This window comes from Desmodus rotundus, chromosome 1 (assembly GCF_022682495.2).
Source record: "Desmodus rotundus isolate HL8 chromosome 1, HLdesRot8A.1, whole genome shotgun sequence".
Classification (NCBI taxonomy): Eukaryota; Metazoa; Chordata; class Mammalia; order Chiroptera; family Phyllostomidae; genus Desmodus; species Desmodus rotundus.
This window is the reverse complement of record NC_071387.1, coordinates 175,869,808-175,887,626: the sequence shown is the minus strand read 5'-3', so window position 1 is coordinate 175,887,626 and position 17,819 is coordinate 175,869,808. Positions and strand designations below refer to the sequence as shown.

The following is a 17,819-nucleotide window of genomic DNA, read 5'->3' as shown; positions in this document are numbered from 1 at the left end:
ATATATGTGGTAGAAATACTATATTATGGTGGGCTGCTGTGCATCTATCTTTTCCTAACTCCATGTTCAATGACATGCTGGTAGCTTGAACTTGGCCATCAGTGGAGTATTGGCAAATGCTGCAAATTGGGGCTTGATATATTGTTTTGTTGATTGTCTACTTTTTTTTAAAAGATTTTATTTATTTTTAGAGAGGGGAAGGGAGAGAGAAAGAAAGAGAGAGAAATGTCAATATGTGGTTGTCTCTTGAGTGCCCCCTACTGAGGGCCTGGCCTGCAACCCAGGCATGTGCCCTGCCTGGGAATCAAACCAGTGACACTTTGGTTTGCAGTCCGGCACTCAATCCACTGAGCCACACTAGCCAGGTCATGATTGTCTACTTTTAAAGTGATGGAAAAATGTTTATGAGACATATTGTGAATAGCACAAAAATCGAGGAAATGTTTTCTCAGTATTTAAAAACTATAATCCAATTAATATTCATGGTGTTTTACTCAGAGAGCCAGTTTTTGAACATTTATCAGCATACTACTAGTTTACATGTATCAAACTTTGTTAATTTTTTTATTAATAAATTAGGGTTAACATAAGTACTTTAAATTTAACCTACACATGTTAATAAAATGTATTTTATTCATCCAATATCAGTTACACCCCAGAACATGAGATTTATGCTTTTTTAATAAAAAGCTAGCTTATAGTTTTCTTAATTTTTTTTTAATTTAATCTTTATTTTTTTCCATTACCTTAGTCCCCTTATATCCCACTTCCTCCTGCAATCACCACACTGCTGTTCATGTCCATGAGTCCTTTTTCCTTTTTGTTCAATCCCTCCACCCCCTAACCACCCCCCCAATAGCTGTCATCCTGCTCTCCATCTGTAAGTCTGTCTCTGTTTTGCTTGTTCAGTTTGTTCATTAGATTCCACATATGAGTAAAATCATATGGTATTTGTATTTCTCTGATTGTCTTATCTCACTTAGCATAATGTTATCCAGGTCCATCCGTACTGTTGAAAAGGGTAAAATTTTCTTCTTTTTTATGGCTGAGTAGTATTTCATTGTATAAATTTCCCATAGTTTTCTTATCCACTCATCTATTGATGGACACTTGGACTGCTTGCATACCTTGGTGACTAAGTAATGCTGCAGTGAACATAGTGATGCTTAAGTTCTTTTGAAATAGTGTTTTGGGTTCCTTTGGATATATTCCCAGAAGAGGGATCATTGGGTCAAAAGGTAGATCCATTTTTAATCTTTTGAGGTATCTCCACTGCCTTCCACATTGGCTGCACCAGCCTGCATTCCCAGCAACAGTGCAAAAGGGTTCCCTTTTCTCCACACCCTCACCAGCACTTACTGTTTGTTGATTTATCGGTGATAGCCATTCTGACAGATGTAAGATGATTTCTTATTGTGGTTTTAATTTGCATTTCTCTGATGATCAGTGATGCTGAGCATCTTTTCATATGTCTGTTGGCCATCTTTATGTACTCCTTAGAGAAGTGTCTATTTAGATCCTTTGCTCATTTTTTAATTGGATTGTTTGTTTTTTTGGTGTTGAGTTTTGTAAGTACTTTATAAATTTTGGATATTAACCCCTTATTAGATGTATTAGCAAATACATTCTCCCATTCAGTGGGTTGTCTTTTTTATTTTGTTGTTTTCCTTTGCTGTGCAAAATGTTTTTTGTTTGATGTAGTCCTATTTATTTATTTTTTCTTTTGTTTCCCCTGCCTGGGGAGATATATCTGATAAAAAATATCTATGAGCAATGTCTAAGATTTTGCTGCTTATGTTATCTTCTAGGATTTTTATGGGTTCCAGTTCTAACATTTAAGTCTTTTTTAACCCATCTTGAATTTATTCTTGTATGTGGTATAAAAAGGTTGTCTAGTTTCATTTTTCTGCATGTATCTGTCCAATTTTCTCAACACCATTTGTTGAATAAACTATCTTTAGCCCATTGTATGTGCTTGCTTCCTGTGTCAAATATTAATTGACTATAAAGGTGTGGGTTTATTTCTGTGATGTCTGTTCTGTTCCATTGATCTATGTGTCTGTTTTATGCAAGTACCATGCTGTTTTGATTACTATGGCCATATGTTATAGTTTGATATTAGGTAGTGTAATTCTTCCAAATTTGTTCTTCTTTCTCGGGATCACTGTTGTTAGGTGGGGCCTTTTGTGGTTCCATATAAATTTTTGAAATATTTGTTCTAGTTCTATGAAATACATCTTTGGAATCTTGATAATAATTGCATTGCATCTATAGATTTATTTGAGTAGTATGGACATTTTAATGATGTTAATTTTCCTTTTCATGAACATAGTATGTGCTTCCACTTACTTGTACCTTCTTTAATTTCTGTCTTCAGTGCCTTATTATTTTTTGTGTACAGGTCTTTTACATCCTTGATTAGGTTTATTCCTAGGTATTTTATTCTTTTTGAAGCAATTGTCAACAGGATTGTTTTCTTAATTTTCCTTTCTTTTAGTTTGTTGTTGGCATATAAAAATGCAACTGATTTCTGGATATTAATTTTGTATCCTGCTACTTTGCTGTAGTCATTTTACAGTTCTAGAACTTTCTTGGTGGAATTTTTTGTGCTTGTTATGTTAGTATCATGTCATTTACTTTACTGTACATATCATGTCATATCTTTACAGTATCAGTAAAGATAGTTTTAATTTCTCCTTTCCAACTTGGATGTCTTCTATTTCTTCTTGTCTGATTGGAGTGGCTAGGACTTCCAGTACTATGTTGAACAAGAGAGGTGAAAGCAGACATCCTTGTCTTATTCCCAATCTTAAGGGGAACACTTGTAGTTTTTGCCCATTGAGTATGATGCTGCAGTGGGTTTGTCACATATGGCCTTTATTATGTTTAGGTATGTTCCCTCTATTCCCATTTTGCTGAGAGTTTTTATCTTAAATGGGTGCTGGATTTTATCAAATGCTTTTTCTGCATCTATTGATGTGATCATGTGGTTTTAGTTTAACAACTAAGATGGAAAATAAAAAGAAGCAGCCAAAATAGGAAGACAAAGAAAGTGACCCCACATGAAAGAAGAAGGGAATTCTCCAGAAGAACTAGATATGGAGGCAAGCAATATATTAGATAGAGAGTTTAGAGTAATGATTATACGGTACTCAATATCATGAAAAAAGACATAAAAGAGGACTAGTCAGAAATAAAGAATGCAATTTCTGAAATAATACACTGGAAGGAATAAACAGTATGTTAGATGAAGCAGATGATTGAATCAATGATTAGGAAGACAGATTTTTCTTAAATTTTAATATCCTTAACAGCCTTTATATTAGAAGCTCCCTAATGGGACTGATCAGAGTAACAGAAATTTTTTAAATAATGACAACGAAAACATGAGTTATATCCTAGAGATTCTGATCCCATAGGTTTATGTATGGTCTAAGAACCTATACTTTACAGATTTGCCTTATTGCTACCAATCATCGGCAAGGTTTAGAAATCACTGTACTTTCAATAATAATTTCCAACGCCTTTTTGAATACTTGAAGACCTTTACTAGGAACAAGTAAAATAAAAAAGAAGGAACTTCAGTAAACTCTGTGCTGTTTATCTATTGAGTTTAATGACACGATTGCATATCTTATGTTGGTGCTATTACAATACCGTGAGCAATGTACTTTGAAGGTCTTTTTGGTTCATCGCAAAGAAAGTTTTATCCAAATAAAGTATTAGTAATCATACAAAAAGTCTGAAGATTTGTTTTCTTGTCCTGATTCTGTCATTTTGGGGTTTTATTACCTTGCATATGAAATTCTCACTCTCTAAAGACCTTTTTCCTCATCTGTTAAAATAAGATTATACTAGATAATTTTTTTTTACTAGATAATCTTTAAGACAGAAATGATGATCAATCAAAATACTACCTTTTTTAGTAGTATTCCATATTGCTTCTGAGTCCATTGAGTATCTTATCCACCAAAGAAAATTAGAATAATCACAATTTCTCTCTCGGACTTGTTTCTTTCTCTGTATAATAAGGATAATAATAGTACCTATCATTGTTTTGGAGTTTCAGTAAATTGATATATTAATGTTTGAAAGAATTTTTGGTTAAAGTACATGCCATATAAATATTAACAGCTATTCTATCTTCTTGCCTTTTCCCCTTCTGTTCTCTACCACCACTTCCTCCCCTACCTTACTCTTCTTCTATCCTTTTTCTTTTTTGTGGGTAGATAGTAAAGATGTATCTGGTTCATACTAAAATACCACCCTTTTCCTTATTCACAAATAGAGCATTAAGAAATATTCTTTAAAAGTGTAATACATTTCAGTAAGTTTATACTAAATTAGGAAGAACATTAATGTCTCTTAGAAAGACTTCTTTTTCCACCATAGAGCCAGGATAAAACCTAACAAATTCTTCTGCTACAAAATATTCAGTAGTGCTGAATGAAATATAACTTTTAAAAAAGTCCAGCTGATAATATACTTATATTTTTAATAACTGACTTTTACATATATTCCGATAAATGAGATTAACTTTATTTTTCCTTTCTTGTACTGGCCTCTTCTGATTTTGGTATCAGATTGCAGTAGTCTCTTAAAAGGAACTGTGGCATTTTTTTTCTTTCTCTGTTTTCTAGAATGGATTTTATAACATAAGGGTTATCTGTTCCTGTGTGTCCTGGAAAATGTACCATTTAGACTTTCTGGACTCAGTGGTGTTTTTTGTAGGAAGATTTTTGACTATGAATTACATTTCTTAAATAACTGCAGATTCTATTTAGTTTTTCCAGTTCTTTAATTTATTTTATTATATATTTTGGAAAATTATTCAGTTTTCAAATTTATTGACATAAAATTGTTTATAGTATTATACTTTTACATATATTTGTAGATGTTAATATTGTTTATACTATCCATTTAAAAGCCTGACCAATTAATAAAAAATTTGTCTCTAATTCTTTTCAGAGATGCAGCTTTCACTTTTATAATTTCTTATTTTTTATTTTATTAATTATTAATTCTCTTGTTATTTTATATTTTCTTTTTTCTTTCTTTCCCCCCACTGCTGGTGGTGTTTTTATAATTTCTTGAATTAAATTCAGATAATCCATTTTTAGTATTTTTTCTTTCTGATATAAACATTAAGGCTATACATTTTCCTATAAATAATAATTTGGATACATTCCTTCTAACTCCCATTTTGAACTTTCCTTTGGCCCATGAATTCTTTTGAATTTTTTTTAAGTTCCCAAATATACTAGGGAATATAATTTAGTGCATCTTTTGTTAATGACCTCTAATTTTTAACTTATGTCACAGTATTAGTTTCCTATAGCTGCTGCAACAAATTACCACAAATTTAGTGACTTTAAAACAACATAAATGTATTATCTTACAGTTGTGAAGGACAGAGTCCAAACTCAGTCTTTGGACTAAAATTGAAGTATTAGTAAGGCTATGTTCTTTCAGGAGGCTCTAAAGGACAATCTGTTTTTTTTGCCTTTTCTGACTTGTAGTGACCACCTGCATTTTTTGTCTTGTGGCTACTTCCTCTATCTTCAAATCTCTCTCTGACTCTCAAACCTCTACTTCTGTCCTCATATCTTCTCTTACTGTCGCCCTCCTGCCTCACTCTTATCATTGCTCTGATTGTAGGGTCTGTCAAGTAATCTAAGCTGATCTTCCTATCTCAAGGCCCTTAATTTAGTCACAAAGTCCCTTTTTTTCCATGTAACAGGACATAGCTTCCAGAAATTAGTGCATGGACATCTTTGGGGGGGCACGGGGGGTGGGTGTCTGCCTGTCATAGTACCTGTGACAGGCAGACAGGATTATTCTGCCTGTCACAGGTACTATGGTTAGAGTATGTTCATGTCACGTGTACTCTTCCATATTTGTTAAGACTGTCTTTGTAGCCTAGTATATGGTTAATTTTTATTAAGATTCCATATGTGCTTGAAAAGAATCTAGTTTTGTATATGTAATTCTCTGCAAGATTATATTTGCAAGATCAAACTTGTTAAATATGCCGTTCAAGTCTTTACTAATTTTTGTTTCTTTAGTAGATTATGAGAGATATGTTCAGATTTCTGAATTTTATTTAATATTAGTACACTTCTACTTGTATCAATTTTTCTTTACACATATTGGGGCATGTTGCAAGGTGTGTTTAGCTTCAGAATTGTTTTACATTCCAGTAAAATTTCCCTTTTAACATTAAGTGATGGCCCTTTCAAAATCTATTCATGTTTTTGTTTATATTAATACTACTATCCCAGCTTTATGTGATTAATATTTATCTAGTGTATCTTCTCTGTTTCCCTTTATTTCTTTTCTTTTTGCATTAGAATGTTTTAGGTAACTCTCTTACAAACAGCATAAAAGTGATATTTTTAAACATTTTTTAGTCTTTTAATAGGTGAGTATAATCTTTTTATTACTTATAATTTTATATTTTGTGATATATTTAGACTTATTTCTACACTCTATCCATGTTTTCCTTTGATTATGCCTTTTCTTCTATTTTTGCCAGCCCTCTGATCAATCAACTTTTCTGTATGATTCCCCTTCCCCAACCTCTCTTCCTTTGCATTTTGTATGTTTTATATTCTGTTTTCTCTTTTTCACTCTGCTTTCTATGTGCAATTTGCTTTCTTTAATAGATCTTGCTTGAGACTCTGGGGGGGGAAACGAGTTCTTAGTTTTCATTTGTCTAAAAATTGCCGTTATTTTGCCCTCAAAGAGGAATGATGGTTTAGCTAAGTATAGAATTCTTGGTTAACACATCTACTTCCTCAGTTATTTAAAGGTATTATTCTGTTGTTTTCTAGCATTTGTTGTTGTTTATGAAAAATCTACCTTCAAACTAATTTCCTTTGTAAACAATATGCCCTTTTTGCTGATTGTTTTTAAGATTCGTTGTCGTCAGTGTTCTGTGTTTTTCTTACAGTTTATTTAGGTATGGATTTAATTATATTTACTCTGGGTTTTGTCCTTACTGGACCTGGGAAGAGTTTATATGATTCATCACCTTTGGCAAACTGTCAGCCATTATCTTTTCAAATATTGCATCTTCTCTACTTCCTTGTATCATTTCTTTCTAGAATGTCTATTAGAGACATAGGTTGTCTTCTATCCTCCACATCTTTAAGGTTTTCTTTTTTTCTTTAGTTTATTTATTTATTTATTGAGTTTTTCCTTGGATCTTTAAAAAATATATTAGTTCTTTTTCATGTAATCAATTGTAACTTCTCTCCTTTTTTTAAATCTGTAATCATTTAAACATTCTTATTGTTTTAGTCATTTTCAGATTATTCTGTTTGTTTAAAATAGGCTAATTTGGCCCTGGCTGGTGTAGCTCAGTGGATTGAGTGCCGACCTGCAAACCAAAGGGTCTCACCCGTTAAGATTCCCAGTCAGGCACATGCCTGGGTTGCTGGCCAGGTCTCCTGTAGGGGGCGTGCAAGAGGCAACCACACATTGATGTTTCTCTCCCTCTCTTTCTCCCTCCCTTCCCCTCTCTCTAAAAAAAAGAAAAAGAAGGCTAATTTGTCTGTTTATTGCATCAGCTAAAACTCTCCCCTCATGGTGGCTTCTTCAAGTTATAATTTTTAAATTAGGAATTCATCTTTAGTAGGGATTATTTCTTCTATGAAAGTCCAGTATAATATGTGAGTAACCTTTGTGGGGCTACTTATATTTACATCTTCTGGATCCTTAAAGATTTCAAAGGTCTAGCCAGATTTTATGTTATTTTAAACTTTAACGATGTTCTCACCATGCAATTGTGTAAATTTGAAACCCTTACATACATGTGATACTCCTCTGAAGTTTTTTATTTTTTTACTGGTGACTTCTTTCCTGTCTCATTCAAAGCTTCAAACTAATGACTGGCTTCTTTGTTCCTTCTCAAAGTTCATGGGGCAAAGTGTTCCCAGATACTTTTCTGTGAGTAGCACCGCATTTTGGGTCTGTGAGCTTTATGTAGATGCTCACCAGCTAAAGGTATGTTTTCTCTTGGGCAAGGGATTTAAATATTATACTTCTAACCCTTCAGCCCTTAGGATTTAAAACTGGGTCTGAAACCTTGGGGATTCGCACTGTCTCAAGATTGTGGCTTTGGCTTATTGATGTCTGTTTGTTTTCAGCACTTGAGAAATTTTCGTTTTATTATTTTTTTAGCAATGTATTATTTTAAAAATATTTTATCTTTCATTTCGATATGTTTCTAGTAGGGAGTCCCTATACATCCGGTTAGACTAACATCTTATAAGGATTGTCTGTATTTTTTAATACTGATGAAAATCAATTGAATCTTAATGTGTATAATTTAAAAATATTATTATATTACTAATTTTAAAAAACATCTATTTTGAGATCTTTTTCTGTTTTCCTTTTCCTCCAGTGAATTTTTAAAAATCTTTTTTTTACTCTTACCTGGGGATGTGTTTGATTGATTTCAGTGAGAGAGGAAGGTAGAGAGACAGACAGACAGACATCGATGTGAGAAAGAAACATCCATCAGCTGCCCCATGTCCCCACCCCCAGACACTTCCGACTGGAATGGAACCCTCAACCTAGGTATGGACCCTGACCAAGGACTGAATCTACAACCTTTTGTTGTAAGGGACATTGCTCCAACCACCTGGCTAGGGCAAAACAAAAAAAACTTTTATTTTTGTGTGTGTCTATACATAATGAGTATTCAGTAAATATTTTCTATGGGAAAATAAGTTAAATATGTAGTTTGTGTTAAGCAGTGTGCTAGCTGATTTTAATTAGATTATTTTCTTTAGGATTCATGTATATTAAAGGTAGACCTAAAGAACCTAACAAACTATAAAATAATAATGAAGATGATGGTAATAATGATAATAATAATAATACCTTTACATACTTAGAAGGCACTTCATTCTCATACTAATTCTGCAGTATGTAGTATTATTACTCTTGTACCAGTGAGGTAATTGAGACATGGAGGAAGTACTGTATTTTGCTGCATATAAATGCGCACTTTTTTGCCCACATTTTTGAGGGGAAAAATAAGGATGCACATTGTACATGGGTAGTACTAATTCTATATATATATATATATATGTGTGTGTGTGTGTGTGTGTGTGTGTTTCTTTTATTTATGCTTATATGTTAAAAGTGTAACAGGAAAGCAATAACCATATCTGTATGCAAAATAATACCCTAGAATATGTTAATTGGTTTTGTTTCTAAATAAAATATTAAATGAAAGATTTTTTTCCTGAAAGTTTGGGCCAAAAATATGGGTGAGCACTCTACATGGGAGCACATTATACATGGCAAAATACAGTAACTTGCCCCAAATCACATGGCTAGCAAGTAGCAGAGCTGAGTTTGAACTGAGTCTGTCTTCTTTTCATTATACTTTAACTTCTATACCTGTATTCTGTTGAGAGATATTCATTATCATTACATCTCTTTCAAAGGACCCCCACTGCCTTCTGCATAATGTTTAAATAAATATTTTAACATGGCATTCATCTCTCTTCATGACCTTATTCTAGCCTACCTATTCTACCACATCACTTATCAGACCTGTTTTTCATCTCCAATTACTAATAATTTTCCAAAGGCACTATGTTATTTAATGCTTCCATCTTTATTATTATATTTTGCCCTCTGGCTGGAAAGTGACCTCTCCTTCTACTTCTTTCCTGGCTGACTCGTATATGTCCTTAGAAACTGTGGCTTTTTCTCTGAAAGCTTCTACAACTGCTCATGAAATAGTTGTCTGTCTTCTCAGTGCTCTCCTAAATTTGTCCTTTCTTAATGTACCAGTTTATAGCACTTATTTCACTATGTTTCAGTAAGTGATTTTCCTTTTCTCCACTAGACTATTTTCTTGTGGTAAAGAATTGTGTTTTGCACATCTCTGTGTCCCCATGGCCTGGAAAAAGTTTCCTGGCACGTAGGAGATGTTACATAAGTGTTTGTTGAATAAATGATTGTCATTTCATTACTTGTTTTATAGACCATTCATAATGTTTGTTTATTGCAGTGTCTTGTTGAATTTTTAAAAGGGCTATGAATTATTTTGTTAGTAACAGTAATGAAAAGATGTTTGTAAGAACAAGAAGTTGCTATTTTGGAATATAGTTCACCTCATGAGTTTCTCAAGATACCTATTTAAAACATAATATTTTTGTGTATTTAGTTGCAAAATAACATAGGCCCCTTAATAGGACATTATTTAAAAGCAATTCTTTTTATCCATTCAATTAAAGATGATTCCTTGGTAAAAAAAAATAATAATAGTACAGTTATAAGTATGTATTAAGAAGAATGACTAGTCTAGGTGTTACTATTCTTTGTTTTAATATTTTTACTTTTGATAGTACTGAATGAAAGTGTATCTCATTGAAATTGAAATTACAAGGAATTATTTTCTGACTACATTACATTTTTATCTACTACTTTGACATTGTATATAGAAATGTTAATTTTATCAAAGCTTACAGCATTTTTCACCACTAAATACAGAAAAAATAAATACAGACAGACAACTATAGAACAAGTAAGCCTCTTGGGGGGAAAATCTCTTTTTAAAATGTAGCAAGTAAATGGTTTTTATGTCCTCATTTTTAAATAATCGTATAGAATATTTAATTATTTAGTTTTGGGGAAATATTTTGTTTATGCTTTAAAAAGAATTTAACTCTTTAAACGACATGAAAAGAAGAGAAAATTACTTGTTTCAGCTTGATAGGCAGTGTCTGGGCTAGCACTATTTTGCTGCAGCTGAAATTCAAACATGAGAAAATTGCAGAAATTTACAATTCAATGTGTGTTTCATCAGAGAGAAATCCACAGATTGTTTTGACACTCAGTTAGAAATTCAGCATGAAGATGGACGTCTCATGAAATTTGCAGCTGCTGATTGAATTTATATTTCCATAAAGGCCATCAACAGTAGCAGCCTGCAGGGGAAGAGGGGGGAGAAATGACAAAAATTGTGAGGCTAGCATTTTTCCTCAGCATTACAGTGGCAAATTACTGGTAATAAGGGTTTACACTGACCAGGATTAAAGAAAAATACAGACAGCCAGAAGGGAAGAACTTTTCAGTTTAATTGATTTTAACTAAATATGTCTACATTTGATATCTAAATATATGTTTAGTCATATGTAGAAAATATAGTATGTACCTAAAAGTCAGTTTATTCATCTTTACTATTTAATCAGGAAAATAAGGTAGTTCTTTACATTCTAGAAGGTTTTATTGTGTAGGTTATTTTCATAAGAGTATCTCCAGATAGAAGATAGAAAACTAGTATTGTAGGAACACAGTACAAGCTTGTTTTGTTTTTTTATGGGATTGAAAAATCATTTTATGTTCTTGCAAGTAATCTGCAGTTCACTTTTTGAGAATACCAACTAATTATTTAAAATATTATAAAAATTTTGAATGGACAGGCAACAGATAACAAACATAAGTTGTCTTTTCAAGGACCCTAATGCATTCTCATTTTAAAGTGTTATTTTTTTAGCAAAATTGACAAAAAGTTATTTCTTTGTTTAATGTTTGTCTCATAGAGATTTCATATGTACATGACTTTAAAATATTCATGGATTGTAGGTGCACTAAAGGACTTAAGAATGTTCATTGTTTCTGTAGAGTTCTTTGTCTCTGTGGACAATGCATTTTAACCATAGCAGGATGCCCTCAGATGGCTTTATTTGAAAATTAGTATTTGCACAACTATATGTAAAAATAGTATCCTTACTAAGAAAAAAATACATTTTGTTTAAAATTATATAGTCTAAAAATAAAAAGTGAGACTATTACCCAGCAAATAGATACCTATATGTTAATGGTTAACCTTTATTTTTTAACATATTGGATTATTTGAGAGTATAAGAACATATAAACTAATTCCATTAGTTTTGTTACATGTAATTATATTTGAGTACACATATGTCTATATGGTGAACTTTTAATTTCACAAGAACAGTATACATTTCTGGTATTTGTACTTAAAACATATATGTGGAGTTTTTCAGTGTTTCAGAATTTGCTTTGGGTGTTACATAAGCATCTTCAGGTTAGATGACAAGAGCGTGCTTATTCTGTTAGGGGTCTATGAACGCTCGCCTTTTTCAATGTCACTTGCTATTGTTCTACTCTTTGTGTGTTAATACTGGAATCTGCCATTTAAATACATTTTTACTTATTATTTATTAGTTTATAAGCCAAAGCAAAACCGTTTTATGAGAGAAGTACCACTGTGTCCATTGTACACATTGCAGAGGTATTTGGAAATACTCTTTTCTCATTTGTGCTTTTTCTTCATAGCATTACTCAAGCATACACATTTAGTATCATTCATTCAAGTCTAGGCTTCATCTCTTTCTTTCTACCTCTGTCTCCCTGCCTACCCCATTTGAGGAGTCACTATTTTCAAAATTCCAAAATATATGAGCTTAACTATTTTAATTTACTGCTTATTAAGAGACCCCTTTTTCTTTGTTTTAAGTTGATATCAATTCCATCACCCAATCAAATCAGTATCTTTATTTGCTATTTTGGCTTCTTGCCCCTGCCCATGTGTATTCTTAGTTTTGTTACATGAGATATAATTCATCCCTTATTTATTCAACAAATATTTATTGATTGATATTTATGTATCAAAAACATATTATAGACAATAAATAAATGAATGTGTAATATTATGTCTTGTAGAAATCTGAAAAACAAAAGCAAGGTAAGGGTCTAGAATGTGACAGAATGGGAACATGGTAACTAGTTAGTTAGGAAGTTCCAAAAGGGTCTCTTTGAGGATATACCATTTGAAAAAAACCTGAGTGAGGTAAGGGAGTGTGCAGTAGTTCTACATACTTCCCCTTTATTTCACACAGCAAGAGATTTTCCCCTGATTTTTCTGTGTTTGCTTTTCACTTATCCCCATCCTCTAGTCACATTCCACAGTGGTAGGCCTTCCACAGCTCCAGTACCTTGTGCATGCTTACGTAATTTGTATATTTATATACAAATACATATAAATAAGGTTTCTTAGAGGGGTATTGTTTTCATTTTGTTTTGTTTTGTTTTTTTACAAAAAATGGAATCATACTTACCTTTCCCTGGCACTTGTGCTTCTTATCCAACCATAAATCATGACCATCATTTATGTCAGAAGATCCAGGCCTAAGCTGCATGTATTTTCATAATGCGGATATACCGTAGTCTATTTAACCTTTGGTTATTACCCTGATGGACATTTGAGTTGCTTGCAATTTTTTTACTACTACTAAAAATGCTCCAGTAGATGTCCTGTACAATTGTCCTTTCCTAATTATGCTTTTACAGCTGTTAAGATAAATTTCCAGAAGTGGCATGGTCATGGCAAAGGATGTGTGCAAGTTTTTTAATAGGTGTTACCAGAGTATTTTCCAAAAAGGCCTTAGCGATTTACAATTCTTGCCAGCAATGTAGGTGTTTTTTTCTCCACAGCCTTACCAGCACCAGCTAACTTTTTATTATGTTTTATGTGTTACCATTGGCTGTTTTTAACCCATCTGTCATTATTTCCTAGGTGCTCTAGGCATGTACTTATAGCACAGTGGAACAATGTGCCTTTAAAGAGCTGTACAACCCACTTTTTAGCAATCTTACCATGTGGTGTTTTAATACATGTATAAGTATATGTCTTTACTTACTCTGACCCCTAACACTTTAGTAACACATAGCCTGGTGCGCTATAGGAGAGTGGTCTGGGCCAGTGCCTGCTTTCAAAACCGAATGTAGCTCTGGCTGGTGTGGCTCATTGGATTGCATGCTGGCTTGCAGAGCAAAAGGTTGCCAGTTCGATTCTTAGTCAGGGCACATGCCTGGGTTTCAGAACGGGTCCCTATGTGGGGATGTGCAAGAGGCAACTGATCGATGTTTCTCTCCCTCTCCTACTCCTTTTCCCTTCTCTCTGAAAGTAAGTAAATCTTTTAAAAATAAAAATAAAAAATATTTCTTAAAAAAATGTATAATGTTTTTGATTGATAAGTCTGTTACATTATCTGTGCCATTGATTTCTCTTTGTCAATGCAGATAGGAGTTCACTATGTTTAAAAGTTGTTACCTGAAAGGTCAAACATATTCTCTCTCCTTTTTTTGGACACTTTTTCTTTGAGGTTTAAGCAGGCATTTTTCTTACATTGCTCATTACTATAATCAGGGCACAATTATTATATTTGTCAGATTGTTGCTGTCTATTATGCATTTTTTTCTAGACCTGAAATTACATACATATTCTAGGTCTGTTGTCTTAAATATTTTGAAATTATATTGTTGACACTTTATTGAGCAAGTGTCTTCACCCGAGTATGTGATGTGCACCAGTGAATAGAGGTCAGGCGAGGGGAAAAGCTGTTCACCATTTTCTAAGCTGTTAGCTACAACCAGATAAAAGCGTATTCCCATTTTCAGATTTAAAGTGCAAATAAAGTTCCTCCCTAGTCCCAACCAGTCTCATCATTTTAGAATCTTAATGTTGAGATGTCCCCTTGCTGTCAGCTAGTCCAGTCTCCTTTTCATAACCATCCATTCCAGAAGGTTATGTTTCTTGTGTATTTTGATTTCTGCCTTTATTCTTCATGAGAACTGGGAGCTGTAGTGACCCAACAAGAACCTGAGTGATCGTAGAAGTAGTCTGCATTAGCAGCTAGACTCTAAAGAAAAGGGGAAATGTGATCCTGATTAAGCTCTGGTGACAGACACCATGCCTTTAAATGGTGGGTCTCAAAGATTATTCAGTCTTCAAAAGTGTAAAGAGCCAGATGGATTTCAAGTTTTTACCGTAGGATGAGTGTGAGGGTCTTTGTAGTTAGTTTTAGTAATGTGGCACATATAGGAATCTTAGGGGATATTCTATACTGTCTTTGATAGATAGAACATATCAGTTAATCCAAGAAACTTCTGCCTATAGTTTTGAGAATATAGGCAGAATGGGCATGACAAAGAGGGATTCATATCATCTCTTCAGGCTATGTTTGGAGTTACATTATGCAGAGCAGCCCATGATGTTTTGCCTTCCTTTTCCCTGTTTTCTCATTCCTTATTTTACTCACTTACTGTTTTAATGTGATCAGAGTATATACTACTCTTCCACTATTTGTTAGAAATTCATGGGGTAATTTAGACACAGACTTGGAATAACACTCCTCTCAGCTCTGCTGTCAACAACAGCCCTCAGGTCTTAAATCCTTTATTGAACCTTACTGATTACTTTGGACCACTTTTTTTTTTTCTTCCAAGTATCAACTTCTTTTTAAAAATTTATTTATCTTTTAATTATTTATTGTTGTTCAATTACAGTTGCCTGCATTTTCCCTCCACCACTCCCCTCCACCCCAGCCAAACCCACCTCCCTCCCTTGCTTCCACCCTGCCCCTTGGTTTTGTGGATGGAACTGGAGAGCATTATGCTAAGTGAAATTAAGCCAGGCAGTGAAGGACAAATATCATATGATCTCACCTTTAACTGGAATGTAATCAACAAAAGAAAAAAGCAAGCAAAATATAACCAAAGACATTGAAATTAAGAACAATCTGACAGTAACCAGAGGGGAGGGGGTAGAGAATAATGGAGGGAAAGGTTTTCAGGAACTACTATAAAGGACAAATGGTCACTTCTTTTTTTAAAGATTTTATTTGTTTATTTTTAGAGCAAGAGGAAGGGAGGAAGAAAGAGAGGATGAGAAACATCAATGTGTGGTTGCCTCTTATGCACACCCAACCAGGGACCCGGCCTGCAGCCCAGGCATGTGCCCTGATTGGGATTCAAACCAGTGACCCTTTGGTTTGCAGACTAACATTCAATCCACTGAGCCACACCAGCCAGGACAAGGTATCAACTTCTTAATTTAGATTTTTTCCCTTGTGTAAAATCATTGATTATGTTTTCCAATTCATTTTTTTGCCTTAACTCTTTTCTTTCTTATCATTTAAAAAATGTGAAGTGTTTTCAAACTATTTTATTAGAAGTCCAATAAATCTAAATTCAAAAGTAAGAAATGATGGCATCTAGATAGTTTAACAATTATTTCCTCCTGTTTTCCTCTTCTTTCCTTCCTTCCTCTTTTCCTTTTTTCTTTAATATTTATAAGCATATTTGAAGATTACTTCTAATTCCCAAGGTAACTAATGAGGTCTCTTGTAGCAAATTAAGCAGTTTACATGATATAACCTTTCCACCAAACACCCACTTTTTATCATCCTTTGTCTTACGTGTACCATTTCTCTGTCTCCTTAACTCCTTTCCTGATGGCCCTGCCAAATCACCATCATCTGTTCTTGTTAGTTTCTTTGACTACTCTTTTAAACTTAGTTTTTTATAGACCCCTTGATAGTACCCATCAGATTTATCAACCTCTTGAACTCATATGAGAGTCATGGATATGGATGGCAAGTTCTTTACCACTCAGCAGTCATCAAATAACCAATTTGCCTTTGCATTCTAAGAAATTGGGTTTATATAGGGGGTTTTTTAAACCTTAATTATTATACTATGTAAATACAGTGATGCAGATTTTTATACTATCTATGTTAATGTTTCATTATACTAATATAAAAGATATTAGAGGCATTGCTTCAAGTAGGGGCTTTATTACATATGATCCCTCATGATATAAATGTTTTATATTATTCTATATGATACCCATTTTGTGGTAAGATTTAATTTTTTCATAGAATTTTTACATTTTCATGTAATGGAACCTGTAATTATTGATAGTAAACCTAGAACTGCTTAGGACACTTCCTATATAAGTACTAAAAGTTCTCTTATATTTATAAATACATTATTTCAATATTTGTTCAACACCATAATAATCTTAAACTCTCCTTAGATAGAATTACTTTTTTCTTGGAAAATGTTTTGGTTCATATGCATTTTTAAAAAATCAAAGCAGGGATAAACTAAGGGACAAAGCTAAACTATTAAGACCATTTAGTAGGAGTCATACTTCTTGCAAAAAAGGAATAGAAAGAAATTAAATAACAAAAGGAGTGGTTTTACACTTAACTCTATGGAAAAACTATACATAAGTAAATATATGCACTTATACATACAATTTTAAATGATAAATCAGTGGTTGAGGTTCTCATTTTGTTATGTGAGAACAAGAGTGGGACATGTACTTATGGCATAATTTTGATCATAGGAGAAAATTTACCAGTTAAGTAGAAACTGGAAAGAAATCAGTGTATCATTTTAGAGTTTATGATAGCTAAGAAAGGCAGTGCTGTAAGGATTTAGATGTGTATCCTAACTTACACATTAGAAGAGGAGGCTTCAGAAAGCTCTGAGAGGAAAATAGGTATTTGTTTCTGTTTCAAAAAAGATCTTTTAAAAAAGTATTGATAGTGTATCTGTTAATAATCCTGATGTGGCGGAGATGGACAGTCTCCCACAGGGAGCGCTCTAACTAGTGTTTTAAAAGGACAGGTACACAAAAAACGTCTGTAACTATAGCCACATGAAACGTGATGGCAGCAAGATGGGGACCTGATGTGTTCCCATATAATCATTAAACACATATTATATATTTTTGACACATTATAAATATAATAATTCTCTAAGCCATTTAAGGAGGAAACTTAACTAAATTGCATGTTTAAACTATGAGAGGAACACAAAGCCAAATACGCTTCCTCAAATCAGTAAGACATAAAATAAGAAAGACTAAACCACAAAAAGAGCCCTGGCTGGTGTGGCTCAGTGGATTGTATGCCAGCCTGTGAACCAAAGGGTTGCTGGTTTGATTCCCAGTCAGGGCACATGCCTGGGTTGCGGGC

The 17,819-nt window shown here is 33.3% G+C and overlaps 1 protein-coding gene across 3 annotated transcripts in view; it reads left to right on the top strand.

The window, feature by feature from the left end:
- The window catches only part of NDUFAF2 (NADH:ubiquinone oxidoreductase complex assembly factor 2), a 156,756-nt gene that overhangs the window by 35,004 nt on the left and 103,933 nt on the right, over window positions 1–17,819 (top strand). Inside the window, exon 2 of one of the 3 annotated variants that reach the window (XM_053913393.1) lies at window positions 8,466–8,583. The exons of the other annotated variants lie outside the window; for them this stretch is intronic. Within the exon in view, the coding sequence (XP_053769368.1) occupies window positions 8,535–8,583 (49 nt within the window). The 5' untranslated portion in view covers window positions 8,466–8,534. The remainder of the gene's footprint in view (window positions 1–8,465; window positions 8,584–17,819) is intronic. 3 annotated transcript variants of the gene reach the window in all.